This window comes from Heterocephalus glaber, unplaced genomic scaffold, assembly GCF_053883595.1.
Source record: "Heterocephalus glaber isolate CG9 unplaced genomic scaffold, H.glaber_assembly_v1.0 deba00001497, whole genome shotgun sequence".
Lineage (NCBI taxonomy): Eukaryota > Metazoa > Chordata > Mammalia > Rodentia > Bathyergidae > Heterocephalus > Heterocephalus glaber.
In genome coordinates, this window is record NW_028258320.1 from 15,152,031 (window position 1) to 15,175,903 (window position 23,873).

The 23,873-nt window shown below is 36.1% G+C and overlaps 1 protein-coding gene across 5 annotated transcripts in view; it reads left to right on the top strand.

Annotated features, from left to right (window-relative positions):
• The window catches only part of P4ha1 (prolyl 4-hydroxylase subunit alpha 1), an 84,467-nt gene that overhangs the window by 18,713 nt on the left and 41,881 nt on the right, over positions 1-23,873 (top strand). For 3 of the 5 annotated variants that reach the window (XM_004846261.4, XM_021259613.2, XM_004846260.4), the window contains 4 exons: positions 2,780-2,917; positions 11,070-11,309; positions 12,984-13,180; positions 16,884-17,060. In XM_004846261.4, coding sequence (XP_004846318.1) covers positions 2,780-2,917; positions 11,070-11,309; positions 12,984-13,180; positions 16,884-17,060 — 752 coding nt within the window. The remainder of the gene's footprint in view (positions 1-2,779; positions 2,918-11,069; positions 11,310-12,983; positions 13,181-16,883; positions 17,061-23,873) is intronic. The other 2 variants (XM_087185420.1, XM_021259614.2) reach the window with 1 other exon arrangement.

Below are 23,873 nucleotides of genomic sequence, written 5' to 3' on the forward strand. Positions count from 1 at the left end.
AATACCAAGAGTGATGTTATAAAGAGAAGTAAGTGTTCCCTGTATTCTACCTAATAATTTGGTTTTAGGATTATTTTATTCAATGTAGGCACTAGATTAAAAAACGGAAGCTATAAATACCAATAATTAAGTCTTTCTAAGTGAAACAATAAAATTGTTGGAGTGTTGAGGTGTTTTAGATAGTATTAATAGAAAACTGAGTCTGGAGTTGAAGGAGGTAAAGGGATTATTAATCTTACTACATATTAGAGGCTGAAATATATATTGCATCAATGAAGATGGAAGAAAAAAACGGGCTGTGTAAATAAAATACTCCGAGAGTACTTCTCATTGTTTGCAGGCAGTGTACTATAGTAGACTCCCTTACCCATAGTTTTTCATTTTGCAGTTCTATTTACTCAGTTCAAAAATATTAAATAGAAAATTCCAGAAATAAACAAGAAGTGTTAAATTGAGTGCCTTTCTGCATAGTGTGATAAAATCTGGGGCTATCCCACCAGGGATGTGAGTTGTCCCTTTGTCCAGCATACCTGTGCTGTATACACAACTTGCCTTCAGTTACTTAGTAGCCTGTCATTTATCAGATCATTTTCACAGTACTTCGTGATCAAGTAACCCTTATTTTACTTAATAATGGCTCCAAAATACAAAAGTAGTGATGATAGCAATTTGGATGTGCCAAAGACAAGCCATAAAGTGTTTACTTTAAGTGAAAATTCTCAGGAAAGAAGAAGAAGAAAAAAAAAACCTGTGTGCTAAAGTTGAAAAAATTATATGCAGAGGTTGCTAAGATCTGTGGGAAGAATGAATCTTCTGTCTGTGAAATTGTGAAGGAAAAAGAAATTCATGCTAGTTTTGCTGTCATACTTCAAACTACAAATATTATGGTCATAATGCATGTTAAGTGCTTAGTTAAGATAGAAAGGCATTAAATTTGTATATGTATGTATAAGAAAAACATAGTATATATAGGATTCCATAGTAATCATGATTTCAGCAACCTCTTGGGATGTAAGTGGGGACTCCTGTGTTACGCATAAAATAGGGAACCTTGAAAAGTAATGGCAGGTACTTGTGAATACTTATTCACTATGAGAAGGAAATGCCTGTGATTATTTTCTGTACTGTATAATACTGTACATTACCCTGAGAATATTTTTAAGGAAATATATAACCCCGTCCCACTAGCTTTCCTACCTTTTCTACCCTCCTTCTTTCTGCCTGTCCCTACCTCCCTTCCTCTCTCCCTTTCTTTTCATCCCTCTCTCTCCCTTCACCCCTCTACACACACACACACACACACACACACACACACACACACACACACCATTCATTCATTCTAGAGTAATGACCTGTGCACTTCTTCTATAATGTGAACCTTGGCATTTTTATGTTTTAATCGGTGGTAGTTATCCCATGCTATATATATTTTTTCTGTTTTTATTAGAGAGGACTTAAGTAACTTAGATTTAAAAAAAAAACTTAAAATTATGTTTTATATGAACTTTAGTCCTTTTCTAGCTGGTTGTTTCTTTTGTACATTTCCATTAAAATAAAAATACTTGGGCTGGGGATCTAGCTCAGTGGTTCCGCCGCCTGCCTCGCAAGCGGAAGGACCCAAGTTCGATCCCCGGTACCCAAAAAAAAAAAAAAAAATGCTTGATTTATTGCTGGTCAAAGTACAAATAGTTGACCAAAAGTTAATGAGAGAGGAGGGAAGTCTCATACCTAATTTTTTATTTTTTTAAAGACTTTCTCATTCATGAATGTATTTATTTATTTTTGGTACCGGGGATCGAACTTGGGTCCTTGCACTTGAGCTAAATCCTCGGCCCTCCTAATTTTTATTACAGTGATAACATTTACATCACTAAAAGTTTAATCACTTTTTTGTTTTGTTTTCTTAAGGAGTTATTTAGCATCCATTCTCCTAGACATTACATAGTTACCAGTAATTTGATAGTTTGACTTTTGCTGTATTTTATATAAATCTTCCTTAAATTAACATTAGATTTTATGTACAGCTAATCTTGACTAATTAGCACAGTATTTGCCAATTAAATATGTAAATGTATTTTAGAAAACTAGCTGTTGATCTTAAATATATAATTAACATTTTTTCTTTGAAGAATTTCATCAAAATGTATATATTTCCATATTTATATAATGTGTGGTCAAGAAGAAGAAAAGAGAACTTTAAGAGCACAAGTTTTATTTATCATCTGTTATTTGAAAGTATAATTGGTTGTCAGTGAAAGTGTAAGTGTTTAAAATCCTACAAATAACCGGGTGTGGTGGCAAACACCTATAATCCCAGGACTTGGGAGGCAGAAGCAGGAGGATCGCCACGAGTTCCAGGCCAGCCTGGGCTACGTAGTAAGTTTAAGACCAGCCTGAACTAGCAAGAACTTGTCAAAAAAAATTAAAAAGCAAACAAACAAGAACAACAAAAAAAATCCCATAAATGAGTTCATCTCATAGTGGAGGCACTGTTTGTTTTCTTGCTGAATTGTGTAAAACTCAGTTATTATGTTAGTTGATCTTTACTCACTAATATAATTTATGCAGTGAACTCAGATTACTTAAAATTAGAAATTGGGAAAATTGAACAAGTTAGGTATATGTTATACTCAGTGTATTTTATTTTTTTCTTAACTCATGGAACTTTGGTGTTATAGCTGAAAATGATAAGATTTTGAGAAATCCTTATAAAGATTCTGCATTAGATAGAAGTGTGAGGTTCTACAGTCCCTTTTTATCCCATTTTGTCTATTTCAAGGCTTTATCTCTAACCTGACCATTCAGAGACAGTACTTCCCTAATGATGAAGATCAGGTTGGGGCAGCCAAAGCTTTGTTGCGTCTCCAGGATACCTACAACCTGGACACAGATACAATCTCAAAGGGTAATCTTCCAGGTAAGATAATTTTTCCAATCTATGAAATGCCTATTCAGTCCACTAGAACAATGTAAAAAAGACAAGTTTTTTTTTTTTTTTTTGGTACCAGGGATCGAACTTGGGTCCTTGTCCTTGCGAGGCAGGCAGCGGAACCACTGAGCTAAATCCCTGGCCCAAAAAGACAAGATTTTAAAGCTATAGTTTTTTCATAGCTTTTGGATACTTAATAGTGATGGATATGCTTCTGGCTTGTTGCTGTGAAAGCTTATATTTATGGGGACTAATTTAAGTAAGCTATTTTTAGTGCATGAGAAAAGGGAACAACCATTTTTCCAGATTTTTAAAAGAACGTGATACTGCTTATGTATGCAAAGCTATAATGAAATTGATAAAATTTGTGTTTTCATTAATTAAAAGCCCACTGGGATATGCACAGATGTTTAAAGTGTTCTATAGGATGGAACATTCTGCTTTTTATTTTTGGCAAAACTGCTTCTCTTTTATAAAGTTACATTTGATTTTATGATAATTTACATCTTACACATTTCTGTGAGTCTATGGTTTATTACCATTAATATCCCCTGTCACTGTTAACTGGAGAAATAAAATATGTTACCTCTGTTTTCATACTGAAATTGGTTTTTCTCAGTAAGAAAAAAAGAGTGGTGTGAGTTATTAGGATGTTTTCCTTGCTCATCTTCCTTCATTTCATTCTTTCTTTTTGGTATGGGGGATCGAACTCAGGTCCTTGCGCTTGCGAGGCAGGTGGTGGAACCACTGAGCTAAATCCCCGGCCCCCTTCATTTCAGTATAAAGATATCAAGTGTAAAACTAAACATAGTATAATATTAAGTAAAATTTCTGTTAAATTGGAGTAATTCCATTAGTTTGGATTTCCAAAAATGTACAAATTTGCAGATATTATTTTGTCTCTACTAATATTCATTATAACATTTTTGATAAAGTTATAACTTCTTTTGGGGGGCGGGGGCTGGGGCGTGAACCCAGGGAGCACTATACCACTGAGCTACTCTCATCTGATAATCTTTTTTTTCTTCCCCAATACTAAAGATTGAACTCAGGGCCTTCACACTGAACTACATCCCCAGCCCTTTTTATTTTTTCCTTTGAGACAGGGACTCATTAAGTTTCCCATGTTGGACTCAAACTTGAGATCTTCATGCTTCAGCCTCATGAGTAGCTGGGGTTACAGGTGTACATCACTAGGTCCAGATCTTAGAGCCATATTTTGAAGATTAGCTTCTGAGGGGCTGGGGATGTAGCTCAGTGGTAGAATGCTTGCCTAGACTACACAAAGCCCTGAGTTCGATCCCCAGCATTGTGGGAAAAAAAATGGCTTCTGGTTTTAAAACAACACATTTAATAGCTACTAACTACTTGATATGTGCCAGCTGTTCAGTACTAAGCATATATAATGAATAAGACAGACACTATCTTTGCCTATTTACACTTTTAACATACACTATGATGAATGCCTGAAGGGAGGACATTTAAGGATACCATGAGAGCACATAGAAGGAAATCTAATTCTGGACTTGATAAGAAATATAAAGGGAGACTTCCTAGAAGACATAATTTACAAAATTAAGACTTACTGAACAAGGGATTATCCAGAAAAATGGGGAAGAGGGAGAGAAGAGTGGGCATGACAAAGTATTCCAGGTAGGGCCAGGGATTTAGCTCAGTGGTTCCGCCACCTACTTTGCAAGTACAAGGTCCCGAGTTCGATCCCTGGTACCAAAACAAAAACAAAAACAAAGTGTTCCAGGCAAAGGGAACATCTTAAAGACTGGAAAGGAGAAAGCATGTCATATTCAGATAACTAACAGTTTGTATGATTAAACTGCAGTTAAAACGGTGAGTGTCTGAGGTGGAGATGGGGTTTGATTTTGTGAGAGATGAGGCTAGGGAGGTAAGCAGAAGCTATCTCTTGGAGGGGATGTAAGACATGTGAAGTTTGAACTGTCCTGAGCACAATGAAGAGCTATCAAAAAGTTTTAAACAGAGAAATTTATGATTTTCCTTTTATAAATACCATTCTAGCTACAGAATGGAGATTAGGTTGGGCCCAAGGGAAAAAGAACCAATTTTTGGTACTGCGAAAATTTAAGTAGGAGATTATAGTAGTAGTTAGTGCAGTTGGAGAGAAGTGCATAGATTTTCAGTGGGGAAGCAGATGGTAGAATTTGATGATGGACTTGATATGGGTTCTTGGGCTTGAACAGTGGGTGGGTTCCATCTAACAAAATAGAGAATACAAGAAGCAGGGGGTTTTTTTTTTTAGGGGGATGATAATTAATTTCATTTAGTTTTCAATATTTTAAAAAAACTTTTATCTTCCCATTCCAAAATTGAATATTATTTTACCCCAGTTTTGCTGTGTTTAGCCTTAGGAAAATCACTGGATCCTCGGAGAACCAAATCTTTAGAGATCAGTTGGTAAGACTCATATAGAATGGCTGAAAATAAAATATCCTGAGAATATGTAGAGTTATTTTTCATTATAGCATATTAATATTTTCTCACTTTTTTTTTTTTTTTGTTACTGGGAATCCAACTGAGGGCCTCACACTTGCCAGGAAGGTGCTGTGCCACTGAGCTATATCCCCAGCTCTCACTTACTTTTTATCTCCTCCTTGACTTTTCTTCCTCTCCTGTATTTTTATATACAATAATTTTTTATTTCAGTACATTATGTTCATTATTTATTTTGATGCTTGTAATGTCCCATTTTAGCCAGAGGGAGCCTCTTCAGATTAATATATCACTTTTGGCTTTCTGAAATCATCATATTATTCTTTGATAGCAAGGAAATTTCCTTCCTTCTGTACAGGAGTCAGGAATTTATCTAATAATGAACCTTGAGTTTTATTGTTGTTGTTGTACTGGACATTGAACCCAAGCCCTTCTTTATTTTTTGAGACAGGGTCTGGCTAAGTTGCCTAGGCTAGGCTCTCAAACTTGTGATTCTCCTGCCTCAGCCTCGCAGAGTGTTGGGGTTATAGGTGTGCGCCATACCACCTGGGTCAGCCTTAATTTGTTTTAACAGGGAATGGCATTTAAAAAGCAGAGTCTAGCTACCGGTAAGTTGTAGGGTGTTTATTACTGTTGAGTTTGTAATTTATTCCAGGTCTTTCAAATGAACAGAGATAGGAAATGTGCGAGTTCATATTAGTTCCAGTTGAAATTGAAGGTTACAGGGTTTATACTGACATCTCTTTTGTGTTGAAAATCCTGGTTCCTAATGACATTAATTTTTTTGTATTATCTACAATATGCCTAAAATAACTTAAAATAGTAGCACCTTCATTATTAATAACGTTGACCAGGCCGAGGATTTAGCTCAGTGGTTCCACCACCTGCCTCGCAAGTGCAAGGTCCTGAGTTCGATCCCTGGTACCAAAAAAAAAAAAAATAACGTTGACCAGTGAATTCAGTACTTTTTAATCCTTAGTATATATCACACCAGATATGATCAGTCAAAATACTGTCTTGAATATTCCTGAAATAATTCATTTCTCTGAATGATTATCCCTTCAACATGCTCTACAGTTGGGTTCAATTATTTCAGTGTTGTTTCTTCATTTTTAAATACTGTTGCCTGTTTTTTTTAGTTTTTTGTCTTTATATAGAATTTTCATATTCTTTCACTATCCAGTCTATACTGAGTGCATTTACACTCACTTCCATTCTTGTACTCTTCAATCTATTCCCTTTTTCCTATATGCAACCATTTTACTAGTTTTTCTATTTCCATAGTTTCTTTTCGAAAAAGAAGTAAATTTATATATATGTACTTGTATTTCCTCTTGACATTTACACAAAAGGTACCACGGTGTGAATATTGTTCTTAACTTTGGTGTTTTTCTTTCATATTCCCTAGATATCATTTCATATGATACGTAGGAATGTTCATTTATTTTTACAGCTGCATGTTAGTGTATATTGTGGAGGTTCCATAGTTTATTTAACCATGTCCCTTTATAATGAGCATTTGGTTTATTTGAAGTCTTTTTCTACTAAAAAAGTAATGTTGCTAATAACCTTGTGCGTATTTATTTTGTATTTTTGCTAACTGACCTTTACAGATATTTTTCTAGAAGTGGTCTCACTGGTTCAAAGAGTAAATGAATAGGTAATTTTGCTAATATTGTTCTAATACCCTTATAAACAAGATTTATATTATTTTGCATTTCGACCAGCAGGATATGATTGCCATTTTCCCCCATAAGATCACCAACAAATGTCAACTTTGAGATTTTTGCCAATCTTTATGGTTTAGATTGGTGCATATATACATTTGTCGCACATATATATATATGTATTTCTTTATCATTCTTATACTTCAAACTTTCCTTTTAGAATTTTTCTCCTAGAAATACATCCTTAAACACCTTTATATGTACTTTATTTGGGTGGGATTCTTTCTTTTTTTTTTTTAATCTTTTAATTTTTTTTTGTTGTTGTTGTTGTTTTTTGTACTGGGGATCGAACTCGGGTCCTTGCACTTGCGCAGAGGGTGGGATTCTTTATTCTTCCTGAATCTGAAGTTCCATATGTTTTAATTCTGAAAGATTTAAAATAGTGTCTCATAATCTTTTTCTGAAATTTTAACTATTTTTTCTTTCTGCCTTTTAAAACAAGCATTTCATGTATACTTCTTTCTCTGCTGCATTCTGAGTAGTTTACTCTTGATAATTAAGCTCTGTTTTCTAGATTCAGTTTCTTTTTAGTTATATCTGATTTACTTTTAAACCTGCCCAGTGAATTTTTAATAGTACTGAATATATAGGTTGAATATCCCTTATCTGAAATGAGTGACTAGAAATTGACATCTAAAAGTGCTTTGGATTTTGGATTTTTTTTCAGATTTTGGAATATTTGTGTGTACATAATGAGATATCAGGGGATGAGGTCCAAGTCTAAACTCTAAATATGACATTTGTTTCTGTTTCACGTATATCTTTACATACAGCCCTAAAGGTAAATTTTTACAATATTTTTAGTACAATTTCACTTTGTGACCTGTTGCATGAGGTCAGATGTGGAATTTTCCACTTGTTGCATTGCATCAGTGCTCAAAAAGCTCTGCATGTTGGAGCACTTCAGATTGTAGATTGGAGATACTCATCCTGTGTTTAGGATTTCTGGAAGTTTTTTTTCCCCTTTTGTTCAAATCCACTGGGTCTGTTATAGTGCACCATGTTAGTCAGCTTCATATTACTGTAATGAAATACCTGAAATAAAGAGAAAAGATTTATTATGGCTCATAGTTTTAGAAGTTCCATTTCAAGATCTGATGGATCCACAGCTCTAGGTTTCTGATGAGGGTGCCAGAAGGCAATAGGGAGGAGCACATGGCAAAGCAAATTGCTTACCTGATAAGCCAGGAAGTGAAGAGGAAGGAGCTAAAGTCTCACAGTCCCCTTCAAGGGCGCATTCACAGTGACATAAGGGGTTCCTGTTAGACACCCCACCCCCATCCCGACCCCAAGTCCACCATCTCCCAGTAGTGCCACTCTGGGGACCAAGCCTTTAACATTGGATGTTTGGGGAACAATCAACATCCAAACTGTGTAGCAGGTATCTTAATTGTTCATATTTTTTGTTTTTGTATTTCTTTAAATATTTTAATCTATTATTGTTTTGTTTTGTTTTGTTTTGGTACTGAGGATCAAATTCCAGACCTTGGGCTTTCGAGGCAAGCACACTTGTGAGATGGCACTACTGAGCTAAATCCCTGCCCTAATCTATTATTTTGTATTCTTAATCTGTTAATTCCAGTATATGAAGACCTAAGGGAATATTTAGTACTATTTTTGATAATTTCTGCTGTTTGCTCATAGTAGCCTGTCACATGCTTTGCAGTTTTAGATTGTGTGCTGCTTCAGCGAATGTCTTCTGTGGAAATATTGCAAAATTTGGGGAAAGGGCACATTTTCCGGAGTATAAATGTTGTTTATGCTAGATGTCCTATAACTTTACCAACCCAGGATCACTTTAGCTAATTTCTTGGTTTTAGTTTCCCAGACCATTGAGACAATGTAAATTTGAAATTAAAACCTCCCTGAGGATATGCCTGTGGAACTGACTCTGAAAAATAAAAATTCTTGTAGTTTCTCTTTGTCAGCTGACAGTATTTTTAAAGCTCATTATTTCATCCAGGGTGTAATTTTCAAAGGTTTTGCTCTACATTGAGCTCTTAAGACCAGTTGCTACTCAGAATGGTCTGGAGGCTTTCATCCCCTGTCCCTTCTGGTAGTTAAAATCAAACCTCTATGTTTCTAATTCTGGTGACTGCCTCCAGAGCAGATGCAGCTTCCTTCTTAGTGTATCTCTCTGGGTTTCAAGTTCCCTTTTCTTTCGGCATCAGGAAATTTGCCTAATTCTTATGAACTTGGCTATAGTATAAATGAATAATTTTTTTTTTATATCAAATGCTTTTTTCTCTAACACCTGATCATGCATGTGGCCCTGGGCTTAATCACCAGTGCTGGGAAGAAAAAAAAAGGAATGTTATATGGTTGTTATCATTTTGTGTACATCATTCAGAGTTAATGCTTTTTAAATGTTTCTTTCTATAATTCCCTATTTTTCTTTGTTCTTGTCAAAGTAATTGTACAATTTTTGAAAAATTTAAAAGGTTTAAAGATTTAGGAAACTAGTAATATGTCTAGCAAGGTAACAATTTAACATTTTGACATATTTGTCTAGATTGTTCTGGCTTTTCTATATGACATTTGAAATTATCTCACTGAAAAATATTCCATTATGTTGACATAGTGCTTATACATTTCCATGCTTTTAACTTATATTTGGTTCATCTGCAAAAATATATATATATATTTTTTGGTACCAGGGATTGAACTCAGGACCTTGTGCTTACAAAAATCTTTTCTATGAGAATGTTCTCTCAAATCTCTAATGCTAATTCTTAAAGAAATAATTGAAAAATAATAATATTAAGTTTTGAGTTTAAAGTTATTAATTCTTGTCTTATACTGAATTTTTCAAAAAGCAAAGTTACCTGTTGACATTGCTACCCCCTCTCAGTATCACATTTTCTCATTTCCTCAAGATATTAAGTGTAGAGTTGCAGCAGTTTTACTGCTCTCTCTTTATATATATTTTCTTGAGAAATGAAATCATATGTCCACACAAAAACTTGTACACAAATATTCATGGTAGCATCATTCATAAAAGCCAAAAAAGTGAAAACATTGCAAATGTCCATCAGCTAACAGACAGTTGTGATCTGTCCATGCAGTGGACTGTTGTTTAACAATAAAAAGGATTCTGCAACATGGATAAACCTTGGAAACATACTGAGATAAATTGATCAGTCACAAAAGACCACATACTGTATGATTATATGAAATGTAATAATAGGTACTGTAAATCCTTAGAGATAGAAAGTAGATTAGTGGTTGTCTAGGGCTGGGGTTGGGAAGGTAATAGGTTGCAACTGGTGATGGTGACAAGACACCGCCCCGCCCCGTCCCCACTGGGGATCCATCTTGGGACCTTGCACTTGCAAGGCAGGTGTGGCACCACTGAGCTAAATCCCCTGCCAAGATTTCCTTTTGAGGTGATGAAAATGTTCTAAAATTAGATTGTGGTGATTGTTGCATACATCTACAAATATACTAAGAACTAGTATATTTAAATATATTACTAGTGACCTTTAAATGGGTGAGTAAACTCTGGCATTTAAATTTTACATGTCATTAGTGTAGTTTAGAAAGAAAAGAAAATTAGCTGACAGGTTTGCTTTTCTCTCTATACATTCATCTCTTGACTAGATTGTTGGTTAGAAGTAAGACAGATGTATCTTCTATGGTGATTCCTGCTGTGTTAGAGAATAGCACATTTCGTTGTAACTGATGTTTATTTTGGTACAATGTCTGATAATCTAACCCATGGGTTCTTTAGGTACCAGGTCACCCAATACCAGTTGTGTGATTCTTGGTCATGCTACCTTACCTTGCAGATTGTTTATTTGTTTACAAGATTAAGATAAATTTTGCTTATCTCAGGACTGTTGTAAAGTTCAAGTAAAAATGAAGTGGCACTTTGAAAGCTATATAGTCATAAGTAAATATACAGTAGTATGAAGATTCTGAAAGTTCTCTGCATTTTCTTTTCATAGGAGTAAAGCACAAATCCTTCCTAACAGCAGAGGACTGCTTTGAATTGGGCAAAGTGGCCTACACAGAGGCAGACTATTACCACACTGAACTGTGGATGGGACAAGCTCTCAGGCAGCTGGATGCAGGCGAGGTGGCCACCGTGGACAAGGTCTCTGTGCTAGATTACCTGAGCTATGCCGTATACCAGCAGGGAGACCTGGATAAGGCTCTTCTGCTCACAAAGAAGCTACTTGAACTAGGTATGTTATCAGGCCTTAATTTAAGGTTATGATTATATTGGGGATATATATTATCTATATATTTATCTGTCCATCGATCCATCCACATACCTTCAGTACTTTTTGGTAGAAATTAAGAGCCTTATCAGTCAGACACTTTATCGTCTCACTGCTTCTTCTCAAAGGAAGTGGCAATTGATTTTTCTCACATGATTAGTACTGGCATTATGGCTATGTTCCTCCACTCTGTATTCTGGAATTTCCAGATTGAATCTAACCTAAATAACTTAGTCAAAAATGTTTTCATATTAAATGTTAAACTTCTTTCTTCTGAAGAGTGTTATTGGTATATTGCATTTCTTATTCAAATGTTAGAAAAATATATCTTGTGAGAATTTTGTCACTTGTGCTTTGAACAGAGATATAGAATTTCTCTAAGTATGGTTCAGGCACCACATACATCAGAATTACTTGAATACTTGTTAGAAGTGAAAATTCCTTGATTTCTACTAAATCATAATCTTTGGAGATGGAGACAAGAATTTATATAGTAATAAGTTTAGGTGGCCTTTGCTTTATAATGAAGCCTTAAAACTTAAAAAATTATTTTATGAATCGAAAAATATGCATTATGTCAGAAAAATCAACTCAGATCGATCATCTGAAAGTCAACTTTTGATAAGTGGTTTATTTTCTAGTTGGGTGAATTGATAAATTAAAAGATACTAGTTCAAATAACTTTTTTTCTTTTATTATTTTTCACTGAATTTTCCTTCTGATTTAGAACATACTTTGTACTCATTGTAGGAAATTTATTAAAACAGAAAAAGATATAGTCATCCATCCGTAAGCCAATTACCCAAAAACACAAAATTTTTGTTTTATTGTAGTATACATTCCCCTTCCCTGCACAGTATTTCCTTTTAGAAAATTGTTTTTATTGTATATCATAATAAATATTGAGACCAGTCTCTGAAGGACAAGAAGTATTTTATAATCTAGAGTTACATTTCTCAAACACTTCAATTATGTCACAGGTGAAGTCTCAACCACTGTTTTGCCTTTTTATTTTTATCCCTGTGTGTGGTTGTTGGATTTTTCTCTTTTTCCCAGCTGGATGATGTAGCTAAAAATCATCAGTAATTTTGAGTCAGTCAGTAGATTCTGGCTTATTTGAAAATTAATCTTTAGTTTCTTCTTTCTTAGAAATTTGGGGCTGAAATCCACTCAAATGTGTTTTGCGTTTATAATGTATCTGTGGTAAAGGTTGCTTTTGAAGTATGTATGCTTTGTTTTTATAGTAGTGATTATTTTACAGTCTTAGAAAAATATTTCCCATTTCCTAAAATAAGTAGGATAATAAAGATTTTAAGACTCATTTTACATAAAATTGAACATAGTTCCTCTGGCTGATTAGTAAGTTCTCAAAGTAGAAGCAATAATTGCAACCTTGAAATAAAAAGCTGTTTTTGTCTCTAGAACTGTTTTTACATAGGGTGACCATATGTTCTGACTTACTTGGGATAGTACTAGTTTACATCCATTTTTGGTATTATAATTTGTCTTAGTGGCTCTTTTTACTCTTAAAAAGTACTCTGGTTTGGAAGACAAATCATGTGGTCCCCTATATTTATAATCAGAGGGTTTAGCAATTGCAGACTTACTCGTGGACATACTTTATTTCTCTTCAAATAGATCCTGAACATCAGAGAGCTAATGGTAACTTAAAATATTTTGAGTATATAATGGCTAAAGAAAAAGATGCCAATAAGTCTGCTTCAGATGACCAGTCTGATCAGAAGAGCACACTGAGGAAAAAAGGGATTGCTGTGGATTACCTGCCAGAGAGACAGAAGTACGAAATGCTGTGCCGTGGGGAGGGTATCAAAATGGTAAAGTGGAAAAGTCAACTGTGTGTGTGTGCATGAGTGTGTATGTGTGTGTTTTGTACGTAGTTGTAGAGAGAATTAAATTTCTTTTATATTTAAGCCTATGGGGTGAAAATCATGATTGCATTAAATATTACAGTATGCCATATTAGCTTGCTGTCAGTGTCACGTTCAGTATGCTGCAGTTAATAAAATAGTTTTAATATAAAGTTTGTGGGGCTGGGGGTTTAGCTCAGTGCTTCCGCCACCTGCTTTGCAAGTGCAAGGACCCAAGTTCAATCCTTGGTACCAAAAAACAAGTTTGTGAATCATATACCATTATATACATTTGTGATGCTATTACCCTGTTCACATATAAAAAGAGGCTTATTTTATAGGGTGAAGAATCAAATAAGTTTAAGGAAGTGATAATTCTTTTTATATTTAATGCAAAAGAGATTTTAGTAGTCTTTTAAGTAAAAATAATATTCTATTGGTAACTGATTTTATGAGATACAAGACTCATCTGTTCAGTAATCTCTTGTGATCTTGCTCCTATTCAGCCTTAAAGAGATTCCTTATTTGTTTAAGAAATACTCAGAATGTAGATGTTCATCAGATTTTAACTTTAACATTTATTCTTAAAAAGACCCAAATATATCTGTAAATATCCCTTTTTTTAATGTATATTTCATATTTAAGTAATTATAATTCAAAATGCCATCTCTTTAGAATATCAGTAGATCTTAAATCCAAACTCAAAATGTTCCAAGTCTAAGGAACATTTGTTAAACTAAGTTGAACACAGGTTTTGGTTTAACTTTGGGACTTCTCAAGAGTCTTTTCATGATATGATATGTGCATTATTGTGGATATATACATAACCAATATTGACCATGGAACCACCTTTGCTTTTATTTTTGCAGTACTGGTTATCAAATCCAAGGCTTTTTGCACACTACGAAAAACTGCTGAGCTACATCTCCAGCCCATGAAACCTTTTTTAAAGGACTATCATGTGGTACTAGTGTTCAAACAGATTTTTCTTCACTACTAGCAAATTCAAGCTGAATTTTATAGTTTGATAGTGTTGACTGCTGACCGCCTAACTGCTAACAGCAAACATTTTTGTTGGCACTTTTGATAGCTGGGTTCATGGACACTTAGCATGGCATGCTTGCTTTTGTTTTGAGAACTAATGAGTAAATTCAAGGATAATAACACTTTGTTATACTCATTAAACTTTCTTTTTCATTTGTAAATATTTTAGCATGTGCCAGTCAGATTTGTGTCATTGTGACAAAATACCTGACATAAACAACTTAAAAGGAGGAAAGATTTATTTTAACTTACACTTTCAGAGGTCTCAGTGCATGGTGATTTCACCTCCATTGCTTTGGGTCTGTGGTGAGGCAGAACATCATGGCCAGGATGGGGAGCAGCAGGTGAGGTGCAGAGCTGTGTACCTCATGAGAAACACTAGGGCAGAAATCCCAGTATTCCCTTTAAGGGGTAGCCCCCATGGCCTTCTATGAGGCTTACCTCTTGAAGGTTCTGCTACCCCTCAGCTGCACCACAGGCTGGTCACTAAGCCTGTAACACACAAGCCTTGTGTGTGGGGAGTTCTAAATCTAAACTAGATGTATATCTTTTAAAGATAAGGACCGCAGGGCCTGGGATTTAGCTCAGTGGGTCTGCCGCCTGCCCCGCAAGCACAAGGTCCCAAGTTCAATCCCCAGTACCAAAATAAAATACAATACAAAAATAAAGATAAGGACTCAGTCTTTGCATGGTGGCACATGCCTGTAATCCCAGCACTAGGGAGGCGGAGGCAGGAGGATTGCCTTGAGTTCGAGGCCAACCTGGGCTACCTAGTGAGTTCAAGGCCAGCCTGAACTACAGAGCAAGACCTTGTCTCACTCCCCCACCAAAGGTAAGGACTCACAATAACTAAAAGGCCATTATCACACCTAAAAAAATTCACAGTAGTCCATATTTTTTTCTCAGATTTACATCTGAATTTTACTTTTTTTTTTTTTCGTAAAACATTTATTGGTACATTTTAGATATACACAATGATAACATTCATTATAGGGAATTTGTACCAGTACATGATATATCTTGCTTATTCTTTTTTTCCCCATTTCCCCCCCTTATGTAAACATAATATTAATACTAGTTTGGGGCCGGGGATTTAGCTCAGTGGTTTCGCTGCCTGCTGTGCAAGCGCAAGGACCCAAGTTCAATCCCCGGTACCAAAAAAAAAAAAAAAAAAACAAATATTAATACTAGTTTCAGTTCAAATTTCCAGTAAACAGATTCTTAAAATTGCCTTTATTAAGTCTTAAAGAAAATAAAATAGAACTATAAGTACAAAATGGGATCCAGCTGGTTTACGAGTTTGTTGTGACACATGTCAACTCTGCCCATAATCAGAGGCGCATCCTTCTGTTCAAATGGTTCAATCCATTTCATCATTGTATAAAGACTTACTTGATATAAAGCCTTGGGTTTGATTCTAGGTAAAGTGCATGTATGGAGAATAAACGTGAATGAATCTTTAATTTATTGTATTAACTTAGTAATTAAACTAAATATATTCCTGCTTTGTATATGACATACTTGTTTAATCAAGGGAAGAATACCAGGGTTAGTGATAGATCCCAGTTGTACAGTTCTCTCTCTCTCTTTTTTTTTTTTTTGGTACCGGAGATCGAACTCGGGTCCTTGTACTTGCACAGCAGGCAGCGAAACCACTGAGCTAAATGCCCGGCCCTAGTCGTACAGTTTTCACTGCGCATGCGCCAGGCTCTGGGTTTGATTCCCAGCACCATGGAGGGGGGATATGGCAAAGAGAAGAACCAGCTGTCAACTAATGTATTTCATTTATATAACTGATGATTGAAGAACATTTATTTGCTTTGTGGACCACCGCTACAGTAATTTTATACTCCCTCTTAAAAGCACTTGGCTTCTTTAATAACTTTTCACTTTTTTGGAACTACCCATTTTCACCTTTGTTGTTATTTTTTCCTTTTTTACCACAAGCATTTAACTGTAAGGTATATTAGGGAAACCTGTTTTTGGTGTTTTGTTTTTTTCCCCTTCTAGAAACTTTCACTTTTCTAGGTGCTTCCCAGTTACTTTTTGAAGTTTGGGAACAATGTGGGCATTCATTTCAAATTTCCATTTTCATTGTTTCTTTCCTATTTCCTGATGAGTGAAGGGTTAAAAAAGAAACCTCACCTTTTTTCCCTGTTCTCCCATCTCTCCCCCAGAAAATAATCATTAATAAAAATTTTTAATCCTGAAAACTATTTGATACCAAATATTAGCAGAGTACTGCTTATTTATTCTTCCAAATATATTCTGTATATATGCAAACATGATTATTGTTTTGTGTCTGCACAGGGATAGGTATTAAAAATATTATAACTCTTAGCCAGGTATGGTGATGCATACCTGTAATCCCTGAACTCTGGGAGGCTGAGGCTGCAAGATCCTAAGTTTGAGCCCAGCCTAGGCAACTTAGCAAGACCCTGTTTCAAGATTTAAAACAAAAAGTGCCAGAGTTGTACCTAAGCATGAATGTCCACTGGTTTAGTCCTCCATACTGCAAAGACATACATATATGTACATATATGTGTGTACATGTGTATATATTGTATGTGTATATATATGTGTGTGTATATATAATTAATATATTTATCATTCTCTTTATGTTTAGACTCCTCGAAGACAAAAAAAACTGTTTTGCCGCTACCATGATGGAAACCGGAATCCTAAATTTATTCTGGCTCCAGCCAAACAGGAGGATGAGTGGGACAAGCCTCGTATTATTCGCTTCCATGATATTATTTCTGATGCAGAAATTGAAATTGTCAAAGACCTAGCAAAACCAAGGGTGAGTTTTTTTTTCTCCTCAACTTACTGTACCTTTGTATCAGTTTTTCATTTGTAGGATAACAGGATAATTGATATGGCACTAACTCCACAGATAGTTTTAGATACTGTTGCTGCAACATAATGGACTTGTTAATTATGTTCTTTGTATGCCAGTTGCTCTTAGTTGTTGCCACGAGTAACATACTCTACAACTGGGCATTTAACACTGAATTATGAAAATCATAGATGAGATTTTTATTTACCCTTCACAAAAAGTTTTCACTGTCTTACTGAATAACTTTTCTATATACTTTGTCACCTTAATCTCAGAGATTACCCTAAACTCAGCTTAATCTTTTTCTTTTTTCTTTTTTTGTGGTGCTGGAGATTGAACGCAGGGCGTCTAACATGCTGGACAAGCACTGTCCTTGGGCTACATCCCTAGCTCATCTTCTTCATATCTTCTATGTTTTTATCTGAAAGAATATTTGAAGTATTTTTATTCCTTCTTAGGCACATTAATACTGTAGTAGAAAAATATAATTGGGTGCAAGCATCATGCTACTCTTTAAATGGTGACATCATAGTTTTCTGACTTCAACATAGGTCATTTATTTTACTAAGAAAAATAGTTAAGTGGGTGAAGCCCAATCCTATAAACTCAGTGTTCAGCACAGACATTCTTCTTTTGTGAGAGAATGTGGGGAAGACAACCCTTTATGACTTTGCCTTTTCTCCATCATCTTGCTTTTAATAGCTCATCTTATTGATAGTAAAATACAAACCACTGTCGCGTCCATAAAGAGACTGTTAAATCAGTGCTAAGCTTAGTTTTGCTCTCATTACACAGGGGCTGATAATTTTTTTTTCTGTAAAGATCAAGATAGTAACTATTTTTTAGGCTTTGCTGACCATATGGTCTCTGTCACAACTACTCGGCTCTATCACTGTAATGTAAAAGCAGCCAAAGAAAATATGAAAATGAATGAGGGTGTCTATATTCCAAAACAACTTCATTTCTGAAAACAAGAGGCAGCTGAATTTGGGTTTGCCGACCCTTGTTGTAATATAAATATTTTAATTATCTAGGTATTTGTACTGCAAAGTAAATAGTCAAATGATTAAAAAGTTTTACTGACCATCCCTCCTGCCACTGGGAGCCCAGAGGAAAGGGCTTTTGGGCCACTGTCTGTCCCGCCATTCGCAGCCCAGAGGAAGTGGCTTTTGGGCCACTTTCTGTCCTGCTGCTCCTGGCCCAAAGGAAGGGGCTTCCGGGCCACCATCCATCCCGCCTTTCCCAGCCCAGAGGAAGGGGCTTCCGGGCCACCATCCATCCCGCCTTTCCCAGCCCAGAGGAAGGGGCTTCCGGGCCACCATCCCTACTGCCGCTCCCAGCCACTGTCCCACCTCTCTCAGCTCAGAGGAGGTGAGCTGCGCGGGTGCCAACAGCACCCCCCCCCCCAGTCACAAGGAGAAAACACATAAATAAGTCTCAAAACCAGACTTCCAGATCACCTACAGCAACCTCAAAGGGAAATGAGATGGAACACTCAGATACTCAACCACCTGGACCCACTGAAATGGCAACAAAAGAGGATCTAGAAAAAATGAAATCAGAAATAATTTCTCAGATAACAGGAGAAATTGTGCTCCTAGTGCAAGACATGATTAATAAATCTAGAGAGGAGCTGAGGAACATGATGGAATCCCAACATAGGAAACAAATGGAATCCATAAAACAAATGCAAATAGATTTCCAGGAGATGAAAAACTCCATTGAAAGTCTACACAGCAGAATGAGCCAATGTGAGGACAGAATTTCAGATATAGAAGATAAGATTGCAGTTAATGACCAGGAAAAGAAAAATTGCTTCAAAATTATAAGGGAGCACGAGAAATCAATCCAGCAGCTGCTAGATGATGCAAAGAAGAATAACATAAGACTGATTGGAGTCAATGAAGAAACGGGAGAGAGTGCAGATGACATAAAAAAAAACTCTTCACAGAAGTAATGTCAGAAAACTTCCCAAGCAGGGGAAAAGAACTTGACATACAGATAAGTGAGGCATATAGGACTCCAGCTAGCCTTAATCAAAAAAAATCTACACATAGGCATATGATTATTAAGATTCCAGAAACTCAACAGAAAAACAAAGTTCTACAGGCAGTTAGAGAAAAGAAACAAATCACATACAAAGGAAAGCCCATCAGAATCACAGCAGACTTCTCAACACAAACCATCAAGGCAAGAAGAGCTTGGAGTGACATATTCCAAGCCCTAAAAGAAAACAGCCTCCAACTCAGATTAATGTACCCTGCAAAACTATCTTTCAAAATTGATGGAGAAATAAGATACTTTCATGACAAAGAGCACCTTATGATCTTCGTGAATACCAAACCAGCACTCCAAAAAATTTTACACAATAACCTAGGAACAGACATTGAGGATCACAACCCCAGGAAGCAAAGCAGAATGAACCCATCTGGCAGGACAAGGAATTAAATGTAAAGGGGGTGAACCCAACAAAAAGAAAAAGTCATGGCAATGACAAGTCAATACGTTTCAGTTATAACCATCAATGTTAATGGTCTCAATTCACCAATCAAAAGAAATAGACTGGCAGAATGGGTCAAGAAGCAAAATCCAACAATATGCTGCATACAAGAAACATACTTCATTCAAAAGGAAACTCATAGACTGAAAGTTAAAGGGTGGAAAACAATACTGCATGTGACAGGAACCCGAAAAAAAGCAGGAGTAGCTGTCCGCTTTGCAGATCAAGTAGCTTTCAAATCAACACTGATTAAGAGAGATGAAGAAGGACACTACATCCTTGTAAAGGGAAGAATCCAAGAGGAAGAGATGACAATCATAAATATCTATGCACCAAACACTAGTGCGGCAAACTATATAAAACAAACACTAACAAACATGAAAAGTCATATATGCACTAATACAATTGTAGTGGGGGACCTCAACACCCCACTGTCACAAATAGATACATCAACTAGACTAAAAATAAGTAATGAAATACTAGAACTCAATCAAACTCTTGAACAAATGAACTTAACAGATGTTTACAGAGTCTTCCACCCCACAAAATCAGAATACACATTCTTCTCAGCTGCACATGGGTCATTCTCCAAAATAGACCACATACTCACACATAGAACATGTTTAAGTAAGTGCAAAGGAATTGAAGTTATCCCCTGTATATTATCAGACCATAGTGCGATGAAATTGGAGATCCATAGCAAAAGAAACTCCAAAAATTTCATAAACACGTGGAAATTGAACAACACACTTCTGAATAACCAGTGGGTCATAGAGGAAATTAAAGAAGAAATCAGACAGTTCCTTCAATTAAATGACAATGACAATACAACATATTGGAATCTATGGGACACAATGAAAGGAGTCTTATGAGGGAAATTCATAGCAGTGAATACACATATTAGGAAAACAGAACAAGCCCAATTAAACAACCTGATGCTGAACCTCAAGCTTCTAGGAAAAGAAGAGCAAGACAACCTCAAAGCTCATACAAGGGAGGAAATTATAAAGATCAGAGGAGAAATCAATGCAATGGAGACTAAGAGAACGACACAAAAAATCAATGAAGCCAAGAGTTGGTTCTTCAAAAGAATTAACAAAATTGACAAACCCTTGGCCAACCTTATCAGAAAAAGGAAAGAAAAGGCCCAAATCCATGCAATTAGGAATGAAAAGGGTGAAATGACAACAGACCCAGCAGAAATCCAGAGGATCATCAATACCTACTTCCAGAACCTATACACCAATAAGATGGACAACACAGAAGAAATGGACAGATTCCTAGATACATATAAATTACCAAAGTTGAACGAAGAAGACCTAAAAATTCTGAACAACCCAATATCAACCAATGAAATTGAAAGTGTAATTAAAAACTTATCAATTAAGAAAATCCTGGGCCCTGATGTCTTCACTGCTGAATTCTACAAGACATTTAGAGAGGACCTGCTGCCACTACTGTTTAAACTCTTCAATGAAATTGAAAGGGAAGCAATACTCCCAAATTCATTCCTGGAAGCAAGCATCCCCAAAGCAGAGAAAGACCCAACCCAAAAAGAGAACTATAGGGCAATCTCACTAATGAACATAGATGCAAAAATCCTTAATAAGATAATGGCAAACAGAATGCAGAAGATCATCAAGAAGATCATACACCCTGATCAAGTGGGATTCATCCCAGGGATGCAGGGATGGTTCAACATATGCAAATCAATCAATGTAATACACTGTATCAAAAGAACCAAGGACAAAAACCATAAGATTATCTCCATAGACGCAGAAAAAGCATTTGACAAAATCCAACATGCATTTATGATAAAAACCCTACAAAAAATTGGAATAGATGGTCTCTCCCTCAAACTGATAGAAGCCATCTATGAAAAACCAACAGCCAGTATCATACTAAATGGTCAAAAACTGAAATCCTTCACACGAAAATCAGGAACAAGACAAGGATGTCCACTATCACCACTCTTGTTCAATATAGTTTTGGAAACATTAGCCACAACAATTAGACAAGAGAAAGAAATAAAAGGAATTAAGATAGGTAATGAAGAAGTCAAATTGTCATTATTTGCAGATGGCATGATACTCTATACAGAAGACCCCAAGAATTCCACCAAAAGTCTTCTAGACTTAATAACCAAATTCAGTCAAGTAGCTGGTTACGAGGTCAACACACAAAAATCAATAGCTTTCCTCTACACCAATGACAGACTCACTGAGAGAGAAATAGGGCAAATCCTTTCACAATAGCATCCAAAAAACTGAAATACCTAGGAATCATCCTAACAAAAGAAATCAAAGACCTCTTCTCTGAAAACTATAGCACTCTGAAAAGAGAGATTGAAGATGATATCAGAAAATGGACAGACATCCCTTGCTCCTGTGTAGGAAGGATTAATATAGTGAAAATGGCCATACTTCCAAAACTGCTATATAGATTCAATTCAATTCCAGTTGAGATCCCAGCAGCATACTTCATGGACCTTGAGAAAACAATCCAGAAATTCATTTGGAGCAAGAAGAGACCCAGAATAGCAAAAGCAATTCTAGGTAACAGAGACATGGCAGGGAGTATCACAATCCCCAACCTGGAACTTTACTACAAAGCTACTGTGATAAAAACAGCATGGTACTGGCAAAGAAACAGACCTGAGGACCAGTGGAACAGATTAGAAGATGCAGAAACAATGCCAGACACACTCAGCCATCTCATCTTCAATAAAGGAGCCAGACACCCTCACTGGAGGAAAGATAGCCTCTTTAATAAATGGTGCAGGAAAAATTGGTTTTCAACTTGCCAAAGGTTAAAACTAGACCTATATCTCTCGCCATGCACTAAACTAAAATCCAAATGGATTAAAGATCTAAATATTAAAATAGAAATGCTGAACCAGTTGGAACAGAGGTTAGGTAGAACTCTTGAAGACATCGGTGTAGGAAAAGATTTTATGAACAAAACCTCAGTTGCCTGTGAACTAGCACAAACGATCAACAAGTGAGATCTCTTCTTATTAAAAAGCTTCTGCACAGCAAGAGAAACCACCAGCAGTGTGAAGAGACAACCCACAATGTGGGAAAAAATCTTCACCTGCTTTTACTCAGACAAAGGTCTATCTCGAATCTATAAAGAACTTAAAAAGATCAGATCTCTCAAATTTAAAGACCCAATCCAAAAATGGGAATCTGAAATGAACAGACATTTCTCAGATAAAGAAGTAGAAATAGCAAATAAATACATGAAAAAATGTTCAACATCACTGGTCATTCGAGACCTGCAAATGAAAACAACACTGAGATTCCACCTCACTCCAGAAAGAATGGTTGCTATCATGAAATCAACCAATAATAAATGCTGGCGGTAGGGGCCGGGGATTTAGCTCAGTGGTTTCGCTGCCTGCTGCGCAAGTGCAAGGACCTGAGTTCGATCCCTGGTACCAAAAAAAAAAAAAAAAAAAAGAACAAATGCTGGTGGGGCTGTGGGGAAAGAGGAACCCTGTTCTACTGCTGGTGGGAGTGTAGACTGGTGCAACCACTGAGGAAATCAGTATGGAGATACCTCAAAGAACTAGGACTGGAAGTCTCATTTGAGCCCGCTATTCCACTGCTGGGGATCTTCCCCAAAGAATTAAAAGAATCATGCCACAGTGATATATGTGCACCTATGTTCATAGCAGCACAGTTTGTGATAGCTAAAACTTGGAAACACCCCAAATGCCCATCAACTGGAGACTGGATAAAGAATATGTGGTTTTTTAAATAAAATGGATTACTGCTCAGCCATAAAAAATGAGAAATTAGAGACTTTTATAGCTAAGTGGATGCACATTGAGGCGATACCCTTAAATGAAATAAATAGGACACACACGTATAAATACCGAATAGTTTCTCTAGCGTGAGAAACAGAAAGTGTAAAGAAGGACTAAAATGTATAGTAGGTAATGTGAAATAGGAAGAAAAGGGGCAAAGGGGAAGGAAGTGGGAGGGGTGGGGGAAAGGATAAAAGGGAATGGAATTAATATGAGAAAATGAAAAAATAGGAACAAAATCTTTGTAAATAGGGAGGAATGGAGGCGTTGAAGGGAGGACTGGGCAAGGGTGAAAAATAAGAACCAAGAGATTATGTAAAGGTGCAAATTTCAAATGATGAATGTCATTACATTGTATACCTAAAATGTACCAATGATTACAATGAATAATCGATAATGCAAAATAGGAAGAAAAGGTCCAAAGGGGTAGGGGTAATGGGAGGGGCAGGGGAAAGGAAAGAAGGGA